A 14,854-nucleotide genomic window follows, 5' to 3' on the forward strand; every position below is an offset into this window, starting at 1 on the left:
GGAGTTTCCTGAGAACCGGAATTCAGGGGTTTGGGTAGCTGTAGTGATGTTTCTCCTTTAAAAGGTTCCCTTCGATTGTTTGGTTTATTTCGGTTGTGTATTAGAGATGTTTTAGTTCTAGATGTTTAGTTTCTAGATGCTATAGATGTTTATTTGTGTTTTGGTAGAGGGTGCTGAGTGAGGGTCTAAATACTATTGAGCCTCAATTTAAAATGAAAAGACTTCTAGTAAGAGAATCATAGTCTGGGCGTTATTATGTGCATTATCCCAGAGAAACTTCTGTTGTGGCTCCTCATAAATGTAAATTGAGTCTGAGTCAGGGCCAAAACTTCAACCTAACACTGACCTGTGATAATAAATATGAGGCTGTGTGGATCTGAGGATGGGCCTGAGGGTCCTGTTATGTTAAAATAAAGAAATACTTAATTTTTTTTGGAAAGTAGGCGTCAGTAACCCACAAGTTACTTTCACATATTGTTAAATGACTTTATGATGCTTTTTTAAAAAATATGCTGATTTCCAATTGCAGTGGCTCTGTGATCTGCAAAGTAATCTGCAATAGCTTGAGACTCTTTGGATTAGAATGCATTGGCAGCTGCAGTCTGTGTTCTGTAAACAGCTGCCCTTACCCACATGAGTTAAACACATCATATTTATTTATATTACTATGTGTGTATTTTGAAGCCTCAGAGTTGTAAGTCTGCAAGCATTTTGCTTTCATTCCTCTTGGATCTGAGGTATTTTCATGGATTTTTATTCTGCCCTGTTCCTTTCTTGTCTGTGCCAGGTATAGTAGAACTGCTGTTCACCTATTCTGAGTTAACTGAAGAAGTGGAGAAAGAATGTGTATTTATGTACACAGAAGGAAGAGATTTCTGTGGGAAGAGATTTTTAGCAACTCTGATAAATAAAACAAAGTATTATTGAATTAAAGATTACCCAGTATTTTCGGGGTCCTTTGTTCTATCTTTTATTAAGAAAGTTGGTTTTTTTTGGGTTTTTTTGTTTTTTTTTTTTTTAATTTTGTAACCCATTAGGGAGTACTCCTACATAAACGTAAGATGACATCTGCAGCGTAATTGCATTTTTTGCACTGTTACTGCTGGGTAACTTCGAATTGCACTTGTGAAACAGAAAATGGTGATGTTGATTCAGTGGGGGTCTTTCGATTTTGTTTTTTTTTTTTAGCTATTTTTTGTTTGTTTGTTTCAAGCAGAGTTAGTGTGACAGTAGCCTGGAAACTGTGAGAGTCATTGATCTGTGAAGGTTGGCTGTTTTGTGCTTAAGTGAAATGATTTTGAAGTTTTTTGTAAGTCTTAAATCAGCCTTAACTATGTAGAAGTCACTAACATGGCAGCAAGTATCTTCAGGCACATCTGATCATTTTTTGTCTTCTCACTCTGATTTTTTTACATACTTAGGAAATTATAGTGGTCATGGCTGCAGTGCCCTGTTGGATCACAGATAAGGTGTTAGCAATCTTCTTAAAGAAAAGAAAAATTACAGACAAACTTATGAATTTTAAAATCTCTTGGGTAACTTAATGGCTCTAAAGAGACTAAGTAGAAGCAGGAAGTGGAAAGTTAAGGTAGTTTTGGTAACTGGCTTCTGTTATACAATGGACTCTTTAATAGTTGGCAGTTTCAAGTGATTAATGAATAACTGAACAGGAATACCTGTGTGAGCTGGAAGTGGGTAGAAGGCAAGGGAATAGGAGAAAGTGAATAAATGCCATAGAAGCTGGTGGGAAAGAAATGACCTAATGAACATGGATTTTAAATAACTTATTCTTAAAGTGGAAACAGGATCTTCGTCTCAGCTCTGTACTTTGCCATACCTGGGTGGAAAGTCTGAGCTTTCAAAGTTAATATGGAAACAAGTGTTTGGTATAAACTTTATTCTAATTTCCCTTTTTGCTTGTCTTGCAAAACTAGTTTTTAGCTGAAAGTTTCTAGGTCAGGTCTGACGAAAAATGCTTTTGTGCTGTGTTTATATAAATAAACATGACAGTTGTAAACAGTTTTTTGATCTTTAAGTCATTGTAGATTTAAATTTTTGTCTTGCAAGCTATTCATAGCTTAAAGCTATTCTAGTGTGATTGCTGTCAGATAAAAATAATCTCCTGCTTTGTAAGTCTTACCCCCTGCTGCTTAGCAACTTTAATGAAATAAGTATTTCTTTGAGTTAGAGAGTTTATAAAGCTGTAGGACTGGCAGGAAGATGGATGAAGCAAAAATACTTGGTATTGTATTTGTGAGAAAACTAATACTGTTCAAGAGCATTAAATAGTAGAATGAGTTGCGCTTCTGCATGGTGGTGTTTGATCTTCAGTCAAGTGTTTTGAGACTGCTAGGAATTGGAATAAATGAACAGTTTTAAAAACCATGTCCCTGTCTTGTTCTGTGTGCTGTGATGAGCAGTGGACAGGTTACATTCAGGGAGAGGGTGGGATCAGGATGACAATTCCCCCAGTGAACACTGACTTCATCCTGGTCCACGTGTGCTTTAGATTTGTTGCTGTCTGTCAAACTTCATTATTGTTCCTGTTTTTCAAAGAAGTTTTGAAATTTTTTTAAAACTTCTGCCTTCCCATTAAAACAATTGAGTGGAAAAACAGAAAAGAAATTGGCTAATGACTCCTAACCTGTGAGCTAGCTTGGTTTGTCATCTTTTAGCCCTTGTTTCCTTTACAAATAGTGCATTATTCTATTTTGCCATTCCACTTCTCCATAAATTATTAATCTCCACCCCTTTGTTTCTCTTTTGTGCATCTTTTCTAGTTATGCTATATACCAATTAAAGTAGGTGTCAAGAGGGTGTTTGGATTATCAAAGATTAGTGTCTCCCATTCAGTTCCAGTTATTCCAGGAAGATTGCGTTAATTTAAGGATGATTTAGTTAGACTGTTGTGTGCTAAAGTGAGATTCTGTGTTCCTCAAAGTTCCTTTGATTCTGATGTCTTCGCATTAGGTGTCAAAACCAGCCCATTTATCTACCAGAACAATCTGGAAAGATCAGTTTAATGGATTGAAAAAAAATCCCTTTCCTAACTCTGTTAATAGATGTACAGTTTATGTGTGTGGAAATATAGTGTTCCTTCTCTAGAGGATCACCTGTTGTGAACTCTGAGCCTGGGGGGCGGAAGGAAAATAAGATGGTAACAGGATTTATTCTCATGACTTCGCTGTCATCCAGCCCACCAAAACAAGCAGCTCCATTTATGAAGGATGTAATCTTTTTGAACTGGTTTTCATTATTAGTTGGTTGCAAACTTTTGGGTGGTTGTGCAGTCTCCATCCTTGGAAGCTTTTGAGACACGCTTGAATAGAACCCTGAGCAGCTTGACCTGACTTCATAACTGAACCCGCTTGCAGCAGGAGGTTGGACTAGAGACTCGTGGTCATTCTTGACCTGACTTACCTTACCAGAGAGCCTGCATTTTCATGCAACCCTCAGCCTGTGGCCATCCATGTTAACTGCTGGAGCAGAGGAGTTTACATCTGGTAGTTGGTGCTGGGCGGGAGTGGTGTAGTCATTGAAAAATAGTAATTTTTAAAAGAAATTCAGCTTTCATTGCTAAAAAAAGGGAACAAGCATCAGCACTTTAATTGTTTGCATAATAATATGAAATATACTTTCTATGAGTATAAAGAAGTGTAAATTTATTGTGCCTGTGAGTTGCTGCTGTAGTTTTTTAGTTTGCGTATGTATTGTCTGACTTCAGAAATTATTATGTAGAGACTGATTGGAAATAGAATGTAGGAGTCATATCTTCCCTCTCAAGCAAATATTGTACTTTATTGTGTGTGTTATTTGGCAAAAAATGTCTGGTGCCAACCAAAATCTTAATTACAGAATGGCATTATAGGAGTAGCTGATACCTGCAAGGTATCAGCTCTAGAGTAGAAGGCTGATTAGATAACTTCTCAAATGCCTTTCCAAACTCATATTTATGGTGTTTTAAATAAATATATGGGACTTATTTCAGTAATTACCTTAGAGATTCAGGGCTTTTGTAGACTTTTCATAGGTACTGGTCATCTGTAGAATACAGCTCTTGAAAATAGCTAAGTACAAAATTGAAACAAATGTTTTCACATTTTTGGAAATCTGTAATCGATGGCATTAGTTAGAGACTGGTTTGTAAATTTAGTGGACTTAAAATATCTTTATATGTTGGCAGCTTTCATCTGCAAAAAATAATAAAATTGACTTGCTTTTGTTTTAAGCCAGTCTTGGTTATTGGTTAAGACAAATTTATGAAAAGCAGAGCACTCTTCTGCTCTTCCCCTACCTTGTCTTGTGTACAGCATCTTTCTCTAAAGTATCCTGAAATTGGTGTTTTTTTAGAAGTGCTTCACTAGAGGGACTTTGGAAAGATCTTTGTGAATCATATCAAACATTTCTCAGTGATTTTACTTTTATCTTAGATACTCAAATATTAAAAAAATATGCAAGAACATTGTTGACTACTCCATATAAGATAATTTTTTGTAAGATTTTTTTTTTTGTCATAACTGTTGAACAATGGAGTACAAAGTCAATAGTTGTGTTTCTAGATACTGATGAATAAATGTATTGGGTCAAGTGGTCTCTTCTGCCATTTAAGCAGACAGCTGTCAATGCAGAAGTAGAGAGAAACCACAGTAGGTGAGCTGTGCTTTGTGGAATAAATGTGTTTTGTAGTTTTGCAGTTTGTATAAGAACTATGCTTCAAGCTGTAAAAGCACATGTTTTCAAAGGATTTAAATGACAAAATGATAGCTGTTATAAATATTTCTTTGAAAGCTTTTTTCTTTTAGTTTTCTATGTTCAAGCCAAAAGAATGGGTTCTGTGATTTTGTTGATGGCCACATTTGTGTTTTCTGGCATACTCCATAGTTAACTTAATATCCATTTTTAGTTTATTATTGCTTTCCTCAGTGCCACATTGTTTATGTATGTAAAATCATATTAATGTTTATCAGTCACTCATAAGGCCATGTGATGTCAGTAATGCCAAATGCTTAATGTCCTAAAAATATTGTAAGTTTGTTTTGACTGTATAAAACTATACTTTATACCTCACAGTTCTTGGTATTGCCCTGTTTCATTCTGTATCATTTTCCTGAGGATTCCCAATTCTTCACAAGGCAGAGACTGAGTGTCAAAACTAACAGAGGATGAGACTGTTCCTCTTTCATGTTTTCAGGGCAGGAATGGTAGTGACTAGTGATGCTACTTCAAAAGTGTGAAAGCAGGAGAACTGCTTAGAGAACACAGCAAGGCCCTTTTTCTGCTCGCTTTCAGGTGGAGATGGGGATATCTTACTGTCTTTCATTCTTCACAGGGTTACACATCGTTCTGGAACGATTGCATCTCCTCGGGATTGCGCGGCTGTATGTTAATTGAATTGGCATTGCGGGGGCGTCTCCAGCTGGAGGCCTGTGGAATGAGGCGCAAAAGTCTGCTAACAAGAAAGGTGAGTGCAGGAAAATGGTCACATTTACTTGTCAGGCTTCACAAAATACAGGAGCTATAAATTACGACTGGTTCTAATAAAAAGCCTCAGGGTTTTTTTCTTTATGTGAACATGATGATTCTGAGTAATGACCTAAGGCAGATGTGCAGAGATAAAAGGTGTCTTGGTGGTGAGATGAAGTGCCTTGGAACATCTCTGGTACCTGTTCTGTGCCCGTGTTTGCTCTGGGGATGTGTTGCTGGTGCTGCTGCCAGCCGTTGGCTCTGGCTGGGGCGCGGCGGCAGCCGTTAGTCTGCCGAAGGAACCGGCTTTTGCAATGCCGGTGGGATGTGGGCTGGGGCTGAAAGGAATGGATAACTGCCGAATGCCAGATGTGTCCTGCAGGCCACCAGTTCACTTCTGCTCTACACAACGCTGCAGTTTGTGCTTGCATTGCATGGGAAGGAAACTGTCGTTGTTCTTGGGACCCCTGAGAACATGCATCTAGTTCAAGCATGAGGCTGGTGTGTTAAATTGTGCTCTCTGACCTTCAAGATGACCACATCTCTATGGTCCTTTATAGAATTGGGCCGAAGATTTGAGGCCTTTATGTTTTTTACTTTTACCACTGAATTTTCCCTTTGTACAAAATGTGCAAAGTCACGCTCTTGGAAGAATTTTTACTTCATCAGCATTAGAGGATACTTGTAAAATAAGCCTATTGAAAACCTGGTCAAATGTTGTCTGTCCACCACAAATAAATTCTCTTATGGCACATTTCTATGTCAATATTATCTTTTGCTAAATTTTAAGGCAAGCTTGTGAATTCCCTAACCTTCTCCCAGCTCCCTTCACTTCAGAAAAATTGAACCTCTGTTCTGACAAACAGTCCCTACTTCTTTTAGCTCGTTTAAGCATATTCAGCATTGATTAGTTTGCACATTTTTTTTTTCTCCAGAGCTTTTGGCTTCTTAGGCATTCAGTAATCTTCTTAGGCATTCAGTCAGGAGTTATTTTCATTCTGTGAAAACCTTGTCAGTTCTATCTACTTGAAATATCAACTGTGAGGTTGCTAGGTTTTTTAGGAAAATGGAAAAATAACCTGTATGTATATTCACTAAAGAATACAAGCAAAATTATTGGTCTGAGTTGTGATTGGTTTTTGTTTGATTGTGGTTGCGTGTTTTTTGCTAAATTTTATCATGTGGTTTTGGCATTGGGTAGATGTATTTGTTTAAAGTGATCTAAAATCTATGCAATCTGGAGGTTTTCTTTTTCTGCTGTTGTAAAGTATTTGAGATTCTTCTCAGTTTTCAGGCAGGAAGGTTCTATAAAAATAGGCATTAATTTAAAATTTAGATGAAGGTTGTTTTCTGCTTAAGTACTTCCCTGCAAATAAAATCCCTAAACGCACCACCTCCGTCAATTTAGAAATCAGTCTTGTGAATGACTTACGTTGTTTTGCACCTTATTTGAAGCTTTCCATTTACACTAAATTTCAGTTTTGTTTCTGTGTTGGCCACATTTAAGTCTTTACTCTGTCAAGTGTCCTCCTTGTCCTGCTTCTGCAGGCTTTGCTCCCCATGCCCTTAGCTTTGGCTGTGAAATAAATACTGTGCCTAATAAGTGGAAAGAGCTGTCTAATAACGCATCCAAGGTTGTAATTCAGGGGAGAAATAATTTATTGTGATCAGTTCAGTTTTTACTGGAACCACTCTCTTGATCATGTCATCAGGTGGGGCACAAGTGATAAGGTGAGGATGAGAAGAGGGTAGAAAAAGTTTTTTGGGCAGTAGCACAGATTTATAACCAGCTAACTGTGGCTTTAATCATATAATTAACTTGAAAGAATGATAGCTACAAAGATTTCCACTTAAAGCCTTAAATCAGGTTGATCTCTGCTGATAATATTTAGTACTTCAGAATGGATCAAGGTGCATTAAATCTATGATTGAATGCCATAGTCAAATGAGACTGAGAAAAGAGTGGACAAGGACTTGATGGACCTTAATGAGACTTTGTAAGTGGATGTGTTACACATTGCAACATCCTTGTAAATTTGGCTTAAGGGTATGTAATTGTCACACCATTTTGGAGTTCTGCCTACTGGGATCAGTATTAAAAACAAATAAATGTTGAGGTTTGTCAGTGGTTATTGAGAATAGAAGATGTACTATACATTGCTATACAGGATCAGAGAGCAAAGCAAATCGATAGAGTTACTAGAACCAAAAGGAATCCTAAAAATCCTTGGCAGATTTGCTTCAGTATTTTATTGCCATCAATTCTGAGCAATTCATGCAAGAGTGAATTTTGGTATTAAAACTAGAAAATGAAGTTTACTTAAAAATCTGTGCTTAATCTTTTAGCTTTGCTTAATTGCAGAGCTGCATTGTGAAAAATGCAAATTAAATATTCTGTATAATTGGAATTTCCTTAGTTGATAAGTACCAGGCAAATCTAGTACCTGATTCATCACTGAAAAATTGGAATAAAGAATATTTTTTTACAATCAGGCTAAGGACCAGCATCTCTGAAGAAACAGGATGTTCCCTGAACTATGGAACAGTATGACATTTCCAGAACACCTTTCTGACTACTCTGAAGTGTTAAGAAAAATAAGAGCTTTTGCTTCCTGTTTTTCATATCTGTGTGTGTGTGTGTGTATATATATATATATATATATATGGAATAGTGATTGACAAAAAAAGTTGTTTTCCCTGATGCTTGTAAAGTGCTAGCTTGTAAACTATTTAAATTGCCAGATAAAATAGTAACAACAGCAACAACTATTATTATAACAACTGTACTAATTATTCTGTAAATAAAGAATTATTTTATTTAAACGCACTGACTTGATGTAGTTTAATCTGGAAGTTTTCATTTGGTGCTCTTGATTTTCTCTTCTGAAAAAAAATTGTATTTGTGCATGGTTTCTATAACTACTTGTACTGGTAAACAAGCAGTTACTCATAGTTTTTAATTTTACTATGTTATTACTCTAAGTAAATTTTTTTGTTGTGTTTTCCTCAGTGAAGAACTCAGTTTTAGAAGTTATTAAATAAGAGACTTATATTGTATTGCATTTATTGTTGCATGTTAAGGGGTTTATTAGTACGTGGTGTTTTCCCTAGTACGTGTGGTTTAACTGTTATTAAATGAAACTCTGTTAGGTGGCAGTGTGTTCTTCAGAGCTGCAAAATTTGCAGGTGTTGTCATGAACCTATTTTACCTGTACATATATTGAAGAAAACTAGTTTTTGTACTTTTTTTTTGTTATTATTTTCATGCAACCTTATTGTTTAACTCAGTATTTTGAATAAATTGACTTGAAGCAGTAAAATAGACTGTATTCAGAAACTAATTTAGTGCAATGTACTTTGTATTGGGGAGGTAGCAAGGGACCTAGCTAGATAAGTGAGTTATTTTCCTTCAAAATGCAGCTTTTAAGTTTGTTATTAATACTATAATTTTAGCCCATTAAGGTTAATTTAAGTTACAGATAACCTCAGACTTAACGTATTTTGAATTAAAACACATGTAGTTTGGGGTTTTTTTAATAACAAAGGTTTAGGTTTTTCAAAGTTGCATATTCTTAAGAGAGAGTTTGTTATTTCAAAAAAATATATTTTGGTTTTCCTAACAGGTAGGTTTTTTATTGATGGGTGTGTTTGTCATGTATGAATTATGTCAAAATACTGACTGTATTTTATTCGTTCTTAGGTGATTTGCAAGTCAGATGCTCCTACAGGGGATGTTCTGCTTGATGAAGCTCTGAAACACATAAAAGAGACCCAGCCTCCTGAAACAGTACAAAATTGGATTGAACTGCTTAGTGGTAAGCCTTGCACATAACGTATTTGCTTTCTTTACCCAAATAAAGCTAATTATCTGGCATCACTAGAGATTATATTGCAAGGTTTTTTGAGAGAAAATATGCAAAAAAGTTAATTAGTCTGTCCTCTAGGGTAGTCTCTTGTTGATTGTAGCCTTTAATCAAATATAAGTAACTGTTGCTTTTGACTTAACTTGGTACAGAAGGGATCTGTATGGAAGTGTCAGAGGACATCTCAGCTCGGTGGAAGAGGTGCCTTCCGCTGGCTCTGAAGTAAATCAGGACTGCACCCTGGAGATGTAGCTGCCTTTCTCTGTGTTTGGAAATGATGGCTGATGGAAGTTGGGAGCCTGAGTGTGTGCACTGAGTATTCAGATCTTTCAATGAAGAAAGGAAGTGAAGAGCTCATAGCTTGCACACAAAACTTGAGGGTGATTTGGCCATTAATCATAAAGAAAAAATAAAGCATTAGGAGTTTTATTTTTTCATTAGCTGAAGAAATGTAATAAATATTTTTGAATGTTAGATACGTCTTGTTGATCAAAACAAAGTCTTCAAAATGAGTACTTTGCACACAGCTTTCCCTGTAAAGCTAGTAAATAGTTGAGGAAAAATGAAATGTCAGTGATCATAGAATTATGAATAGATTTGGTTGGAAGGAACTTTTACAGGCCATCCAGTCCAGCCCTTCTGCAGTCAGCGGGGACACCTTCCACTAGACCAGGTTACTCAGAGGACCATCCATCCTGACATTGGATGCTTCCAGGGACGAGGCACCTACCACCTCTCTGGGCAATCCATTCTGGTGTCTCATTTTGAAAAACTTCTTCCTTGTATCTAATCTCAGCCAACTCTCCTTCACTTTGAAATTGTTACTCGTGTCCCAGGCTCTGCTAAAATGTCTGACCCCATCTTTTGTGCAGTCCCCCTTTAAGCCCAGAAAGGCTGCAGCAAGATTTCCTTAGAGCCTTCTCCTCTCCAGGCTGAACTGCAGACAGAATTGATCACCAGCGTTTGTCTGTTTTCACAAAGCACATAAATGCAGCTTCCTTGGAGGAGATCAGAGCTGTACTTCAGTTGTGCAAACAGCGCAGGGAAAAACCCTGCACCGTTGACCCTCATCGTCAACAATGTGACTGTGAAGTTGGGAGTAGTGAGATTTGGAAGTTGCCTGTGTAAAATCTGCTACTTCTTAAAACCAATAAGCTGCAGAAATGAGCAAAATCTCTTTGCCTTTCTCTGCTTTCCTGTTTTCTTTGTTCTTCCCATTCATTCTGCACCACCTTAAACAGCATTCCTTGCACACCAGTTCATTCTCAGGTCCTTGCCATCCCCCGTCTCCTGCTCTTTGGCTGTCAGGCAGAGGGGAGACTGGACTACATGTCAGGAGGGGCATGGCTGCTGTGGAGCCATGCAGTTCAGTTCTCAGCTCCCCTTCCCTCTTACAGCCAGCAAAAACAATTCATTTTTCTTGTCCCAAATACGTAATTTGTGCTGACATTTCACCTCCTTTCCCAGTGCAATGCACATCAAGTTAGGACTGGCTCAAAAAAGGTCAGCTAATGAATGAACTAGGTTTTCTTTGAGCTAAGCTAAGGTTTTCCTGACCCTGCTGAGCTTTGGCTCTGGGAAGATGGTTATCATCAGTGCTGTGGCTAAGGCTTGAATCAATAATTTTTACTAACATATGTTTATTAATTACTAATTCTTGGATGGCATTAGTGTTCTTTGGTTCCCATGGGTTAGAGATCTGTCATTCTGAAGAAAAGTATTTCAATGGGCCTGGGCAGGGGTTTTTATTTTTATTGTTTGGTTGGTTTTGCTTTATTTTGCTTTATTTAATAAATTTATAAACTCTCTTAGAATTTTGCCTTGGAGACCAGGTTGATCCTGGAAAAAAATCTACTCTATCCATGATTATCACTGATGCAGAGTGCTGCTTGGAGTTACAGTACATGTGAGTTCAAAGCCATCATGTAAATAAATATGTGGACATGCAAGGTGATGTTTGCCAGGCTGATGTTTATAAGGTAGCTTCTAAAGAAAGCAAATGCAGGGAATATAGATATTTGCACCAAAATGTGAAGTTTCCTGGAGATGTAGCAAACATCTCTGTCCGTGTCTGCAAAGTGTCTGTGCAATTGAAGAGCTTGGTCACAAGGTGTCATCACAGCACTGACTTTCAGCCACATGGCAACGGCACAAAAATCTAGGAAATAGCCTTTGCCCTGTGAAGGGTGGTAAGGAAACCACTTTTTTGTGTTTGTGTGATAGTTTCATTTATGATCAAACTGGGGAATAGCATTCATTGATGTGTAGTTGGACTTCTGTAGTTCAGGCCTTGGTTGGGTTTTCTGCCTTTCACTCTGCAGTTGGAGTCACCTCCTTTGTTTGCTTATCTTGGCTGTTACTTGGATGCAGTGTGTGTCACCCTCCATCACAGTGGGAGAAACCTCAAAGTCACCTGTGGCTTACTGTCATTGTTGCTATTATTTTATGCTAACCAATAAATTTTTCAAAAGTTTTGTACAGAAATTCTCATCTAATTTATGGAAAACCTCCATCTATGTAAGAAATACTTAAAGTTGTTCTTTTTCTTGCCCCTTAAAATGCATAGTTTTTTACATCAGGAGGGGATTATGATAAATTCCTAAGTAAGCTGGAATTAAAATTTTTAGCCTGTTAAATAAGCTCTTAAGCAAAGGTAGAATTCTCAATGATAAACAGTTTTAGTTGGAGCTGTTGATGCTGATTTTGTGCTTTGTCAGTTCCTCTGTGCGTATAGTCACAGGCTCTGAAGGGCCCAGTTCTTCTGCCTTAACAAAAGGCATTAGAAATATTTTATATAGAAGCACTAAAGACTCTGTCTAATATGTGGATCATGTGAGCACACCTGTGTCACACACACTCTCACAGTGCATGGTCACTGTTTTCATATGGTGGAAGCAGGAGGGGGGAGAGGAGTGGAAACCTGCAGAAATAAAGAAAGGGACTGGGTAACTGTGCATTAGCTTGTCTCTGTGACAGAAGAAAGGCAGTAACTCTTCTCCTGGTCACTGACATGGTAAAAGGCTGTAGAAGGTGCTTAATTTTACTTCATTTTTATTGTTACATGAAGTAAATTAATTCTGCATAACTGGTTGTTTTTTTATTTTACAATACAAGATTGTTTATTTTTCATATCTGTAATCAAGACATGGCTTAGCTATCGTTTCATCCAAACTGTCAGGGTACCCCAGAGCTGCTCCAAGGAGGTTCTCCTGGTCTCTGCCTCCATGCCAGGGATCAGAGAAATGCTGACAGGAGCACAGTGTCTTGTAGTCTGCTATATGATTTTGACAGCTCATTCTGCACCACAGAGTGGAAAAAAAAATCACTGCAGCAGTGCAGCTTAAACTTTGTCTAAGTGTTGTGTGGTTTTCTTGCTGTTGTAGGTGAAACATGGAACCCACTGAAGTTGCACTACCAACTACGAAATGTCCGTGAGCGGTTAGCTAAAAATCTTGTGGAAAAAGGTGTACTGACAACAGAGAAACAGAACTTCCTGCTTTTTGACATGACTACACACCCTCTCACTAACAACAACATCAAACAGCGCCTCATCAAGAAGGTTCAGGAGGCAGTTCTTGACAAGTGGGTGAACGACCCTCACCGCATGGACAAGCGCTTGCTGGCGCTCGTGTATTTAGCCCACGCCTCAGATGTCCTGGAGAACGCTTTTGCCCCCCTCCTGGATGAGCAGTATGATTTAGCCACAAAGAGAGTGCGGCAGCTTCTAGATTTAGACCCTGAGGTTGAATGTATGAAAACCAACACCAATGAGGTTCTGTGGGCTGTTGTAGCAGCTTTCACAAAGTAACTGCGTTCAGACTGAAGTGTTCTCTCTTCTTTCATGTAAACCAGTTTTTTCTCTTTTTTTGACTATTCATGTTTTCTGTAATTTGTACCTTCTCACATGATGAATTGGTTTTTGTTTAATGGGAATTATAAGTGGTGTATTCCCTACTTCTCTATCTGTGTACAGGATTCTGCTGGTACAAGAGGCTTTCCTGTTTAAAACAACAGAAGAAGGGTGAACTGCCATATTGGCATTCCATTTCCTATTCGAGTTACCTTAAATACTTTGTTTAATTTTTCACCTCATTGTTATTGAAGTGGTTTGTCACCAAAGCTCCATGTTGAAGTGTCTGTCAGGACATTTTATACACAGATATTTTCAATTGCATATAACAAAATTACTTATAAAGCAGAAATGCCATTAAGCAGCTTTGTCAATAGTTCCTGTAAAATGCCCCATAAATTTTAATTTTCATGCAGGTCTCTTGTGTACTTATATTTTCATTAGAATGATAGCTGAGTCATAAGGCTAGTATAGAAAGGTCCAGTTGTTTCATAAACCTGTTTTGGGAGGGGATACATTCCATTATATTGTGTATATATAGTTCAAATTGTATATTAACAACGGCCCCATCTTAGTATTTTGCAAGATCTAATTACTTGTACACCTGGTGCCCCTTATTTGCTGTCAGCCATTGCCATCTGATGCAAAGAAAGGCCTCCTGCAGAGGTCCTGTGTGTGAAAGTTGTTTGTTTCCAGAGTCTCTGGAGTTTGCCATCCAGGTATTCTCAGTCTATGCATTGCCTTTGAAAATTAGTGAATGGAAAGAGACTGCTTTCTATCATTGGTACGTTTTTCTTTCCCTCCACTTCTGTATGGAAAAGACTCATGACCAGTACAATTCTTGAGTGCAGTTTTTGGTTTTGTATACAAATTAATGTTTGTCTCTTAAACCTTGAACTGTTTTACACTTCAAAAACAAAAAGTCAGTCCTAGCAGGTGTTGCATGTAAATGGTTAGCAAGTAATGGCAGCAGTTCAGAGAATTCAGATTTCTGTAATGGGATGCTCTGCTATATTTTAATTTTTATATATACAATTATGCTGATTAGCACACTATTGTAAAAAAACCCAAAACCTATATAAAACCCTGGCTTTTTAAAATTTATTGCCTCTTTGCCGCTGCTTGTTATTTCCCATTGGTTTCACAGTGTAAATATTATGCATTGAAAAAATTAAGTATTGATTTCTATACTTTTTTCATCATACCAATGCAGATTTATAGTGGGGCTTACAGGTGTTTAGAAACCTTTTGGTTAATATTCAGACCAAGAATACTAGATGGTGTATAACTGTAGAGTTGAAATTTAAGAGATCCCTTAATCTGTATACTAGCTTTTTACCTACAGTAAATAAACTATGATCTTGAAAGTGCCTGAAACAGAGTAAGCATGTCACTTATACTTTTTTGTTGCTAATTAGAAAAGTTTTATTGCCTAAATGAAAGCTTTAGTTTATATCCTTCTTATTAGAAAGGGAGAATTTATATTCTGTAGTTCAAACTGACTTAATCGGTGTTGCTCAGATCTGCAGGATTCATGGCTGGGACAGGCTGAATTAATTTGGGGAGTGTGCAACTGTGCCTGCCCTAGGTAAACCTCTTCAGTCTTGAGCACAGTTCTACAGCCTCATCTGTGAACTGGACTTCCAATTTTGCACTTCATTTTCAATCACTGAGATGC

General features: G+C 37.5%; 1 protein-coding gene across 1 annotated transcript in view; it reads left to right on the forward strand.

Moving 5' to 3' along the window:
* Positions 1-14,543, forward strand: part of GOLPH3 (golgi phosphoprotein 3) — a 29,104-nt gene extending 14,561 nt beyond the window's left edge. The window contains exons 2-4 of the mRNA XM_041490204.1: positions 5,330-5,461; positions 9,164-9,278; positions 12,710-14,543. Of these exons, the coding sequence (XP_041346138.1) occupies positions 5,330-5,461; positions 9,164-9,278; positions 12,710-13,134 (672 nt within the window). The 3' untranslated portion in view covers positions 13,135-14,543. The remainder of the gene's footprint in view (positions 1-5,329; positions 5,462-9,163; positions 9,279-12,709) is intronic.
* Positions 14,544-14,854: the final 311 nt, after the last annotated feature.

The sequence above is a fragment of the Pyrgilauda ruficollis genome, unplaced genomic scaffold (assembly GCF_017590135.1).
Source record: "Pyrgilauda ruficollis isolate IOZ18807 unplaced genomic scaffold, ASM1759013v1 scaffold120, whole genome shotgun sequence".
Lineage (NCBI taxonomy): Eukaryota > Metazoa > Chordata > Aves > Passeriformes > Passeridae > Pyrgilauda > Pyrgilauda ruficollis.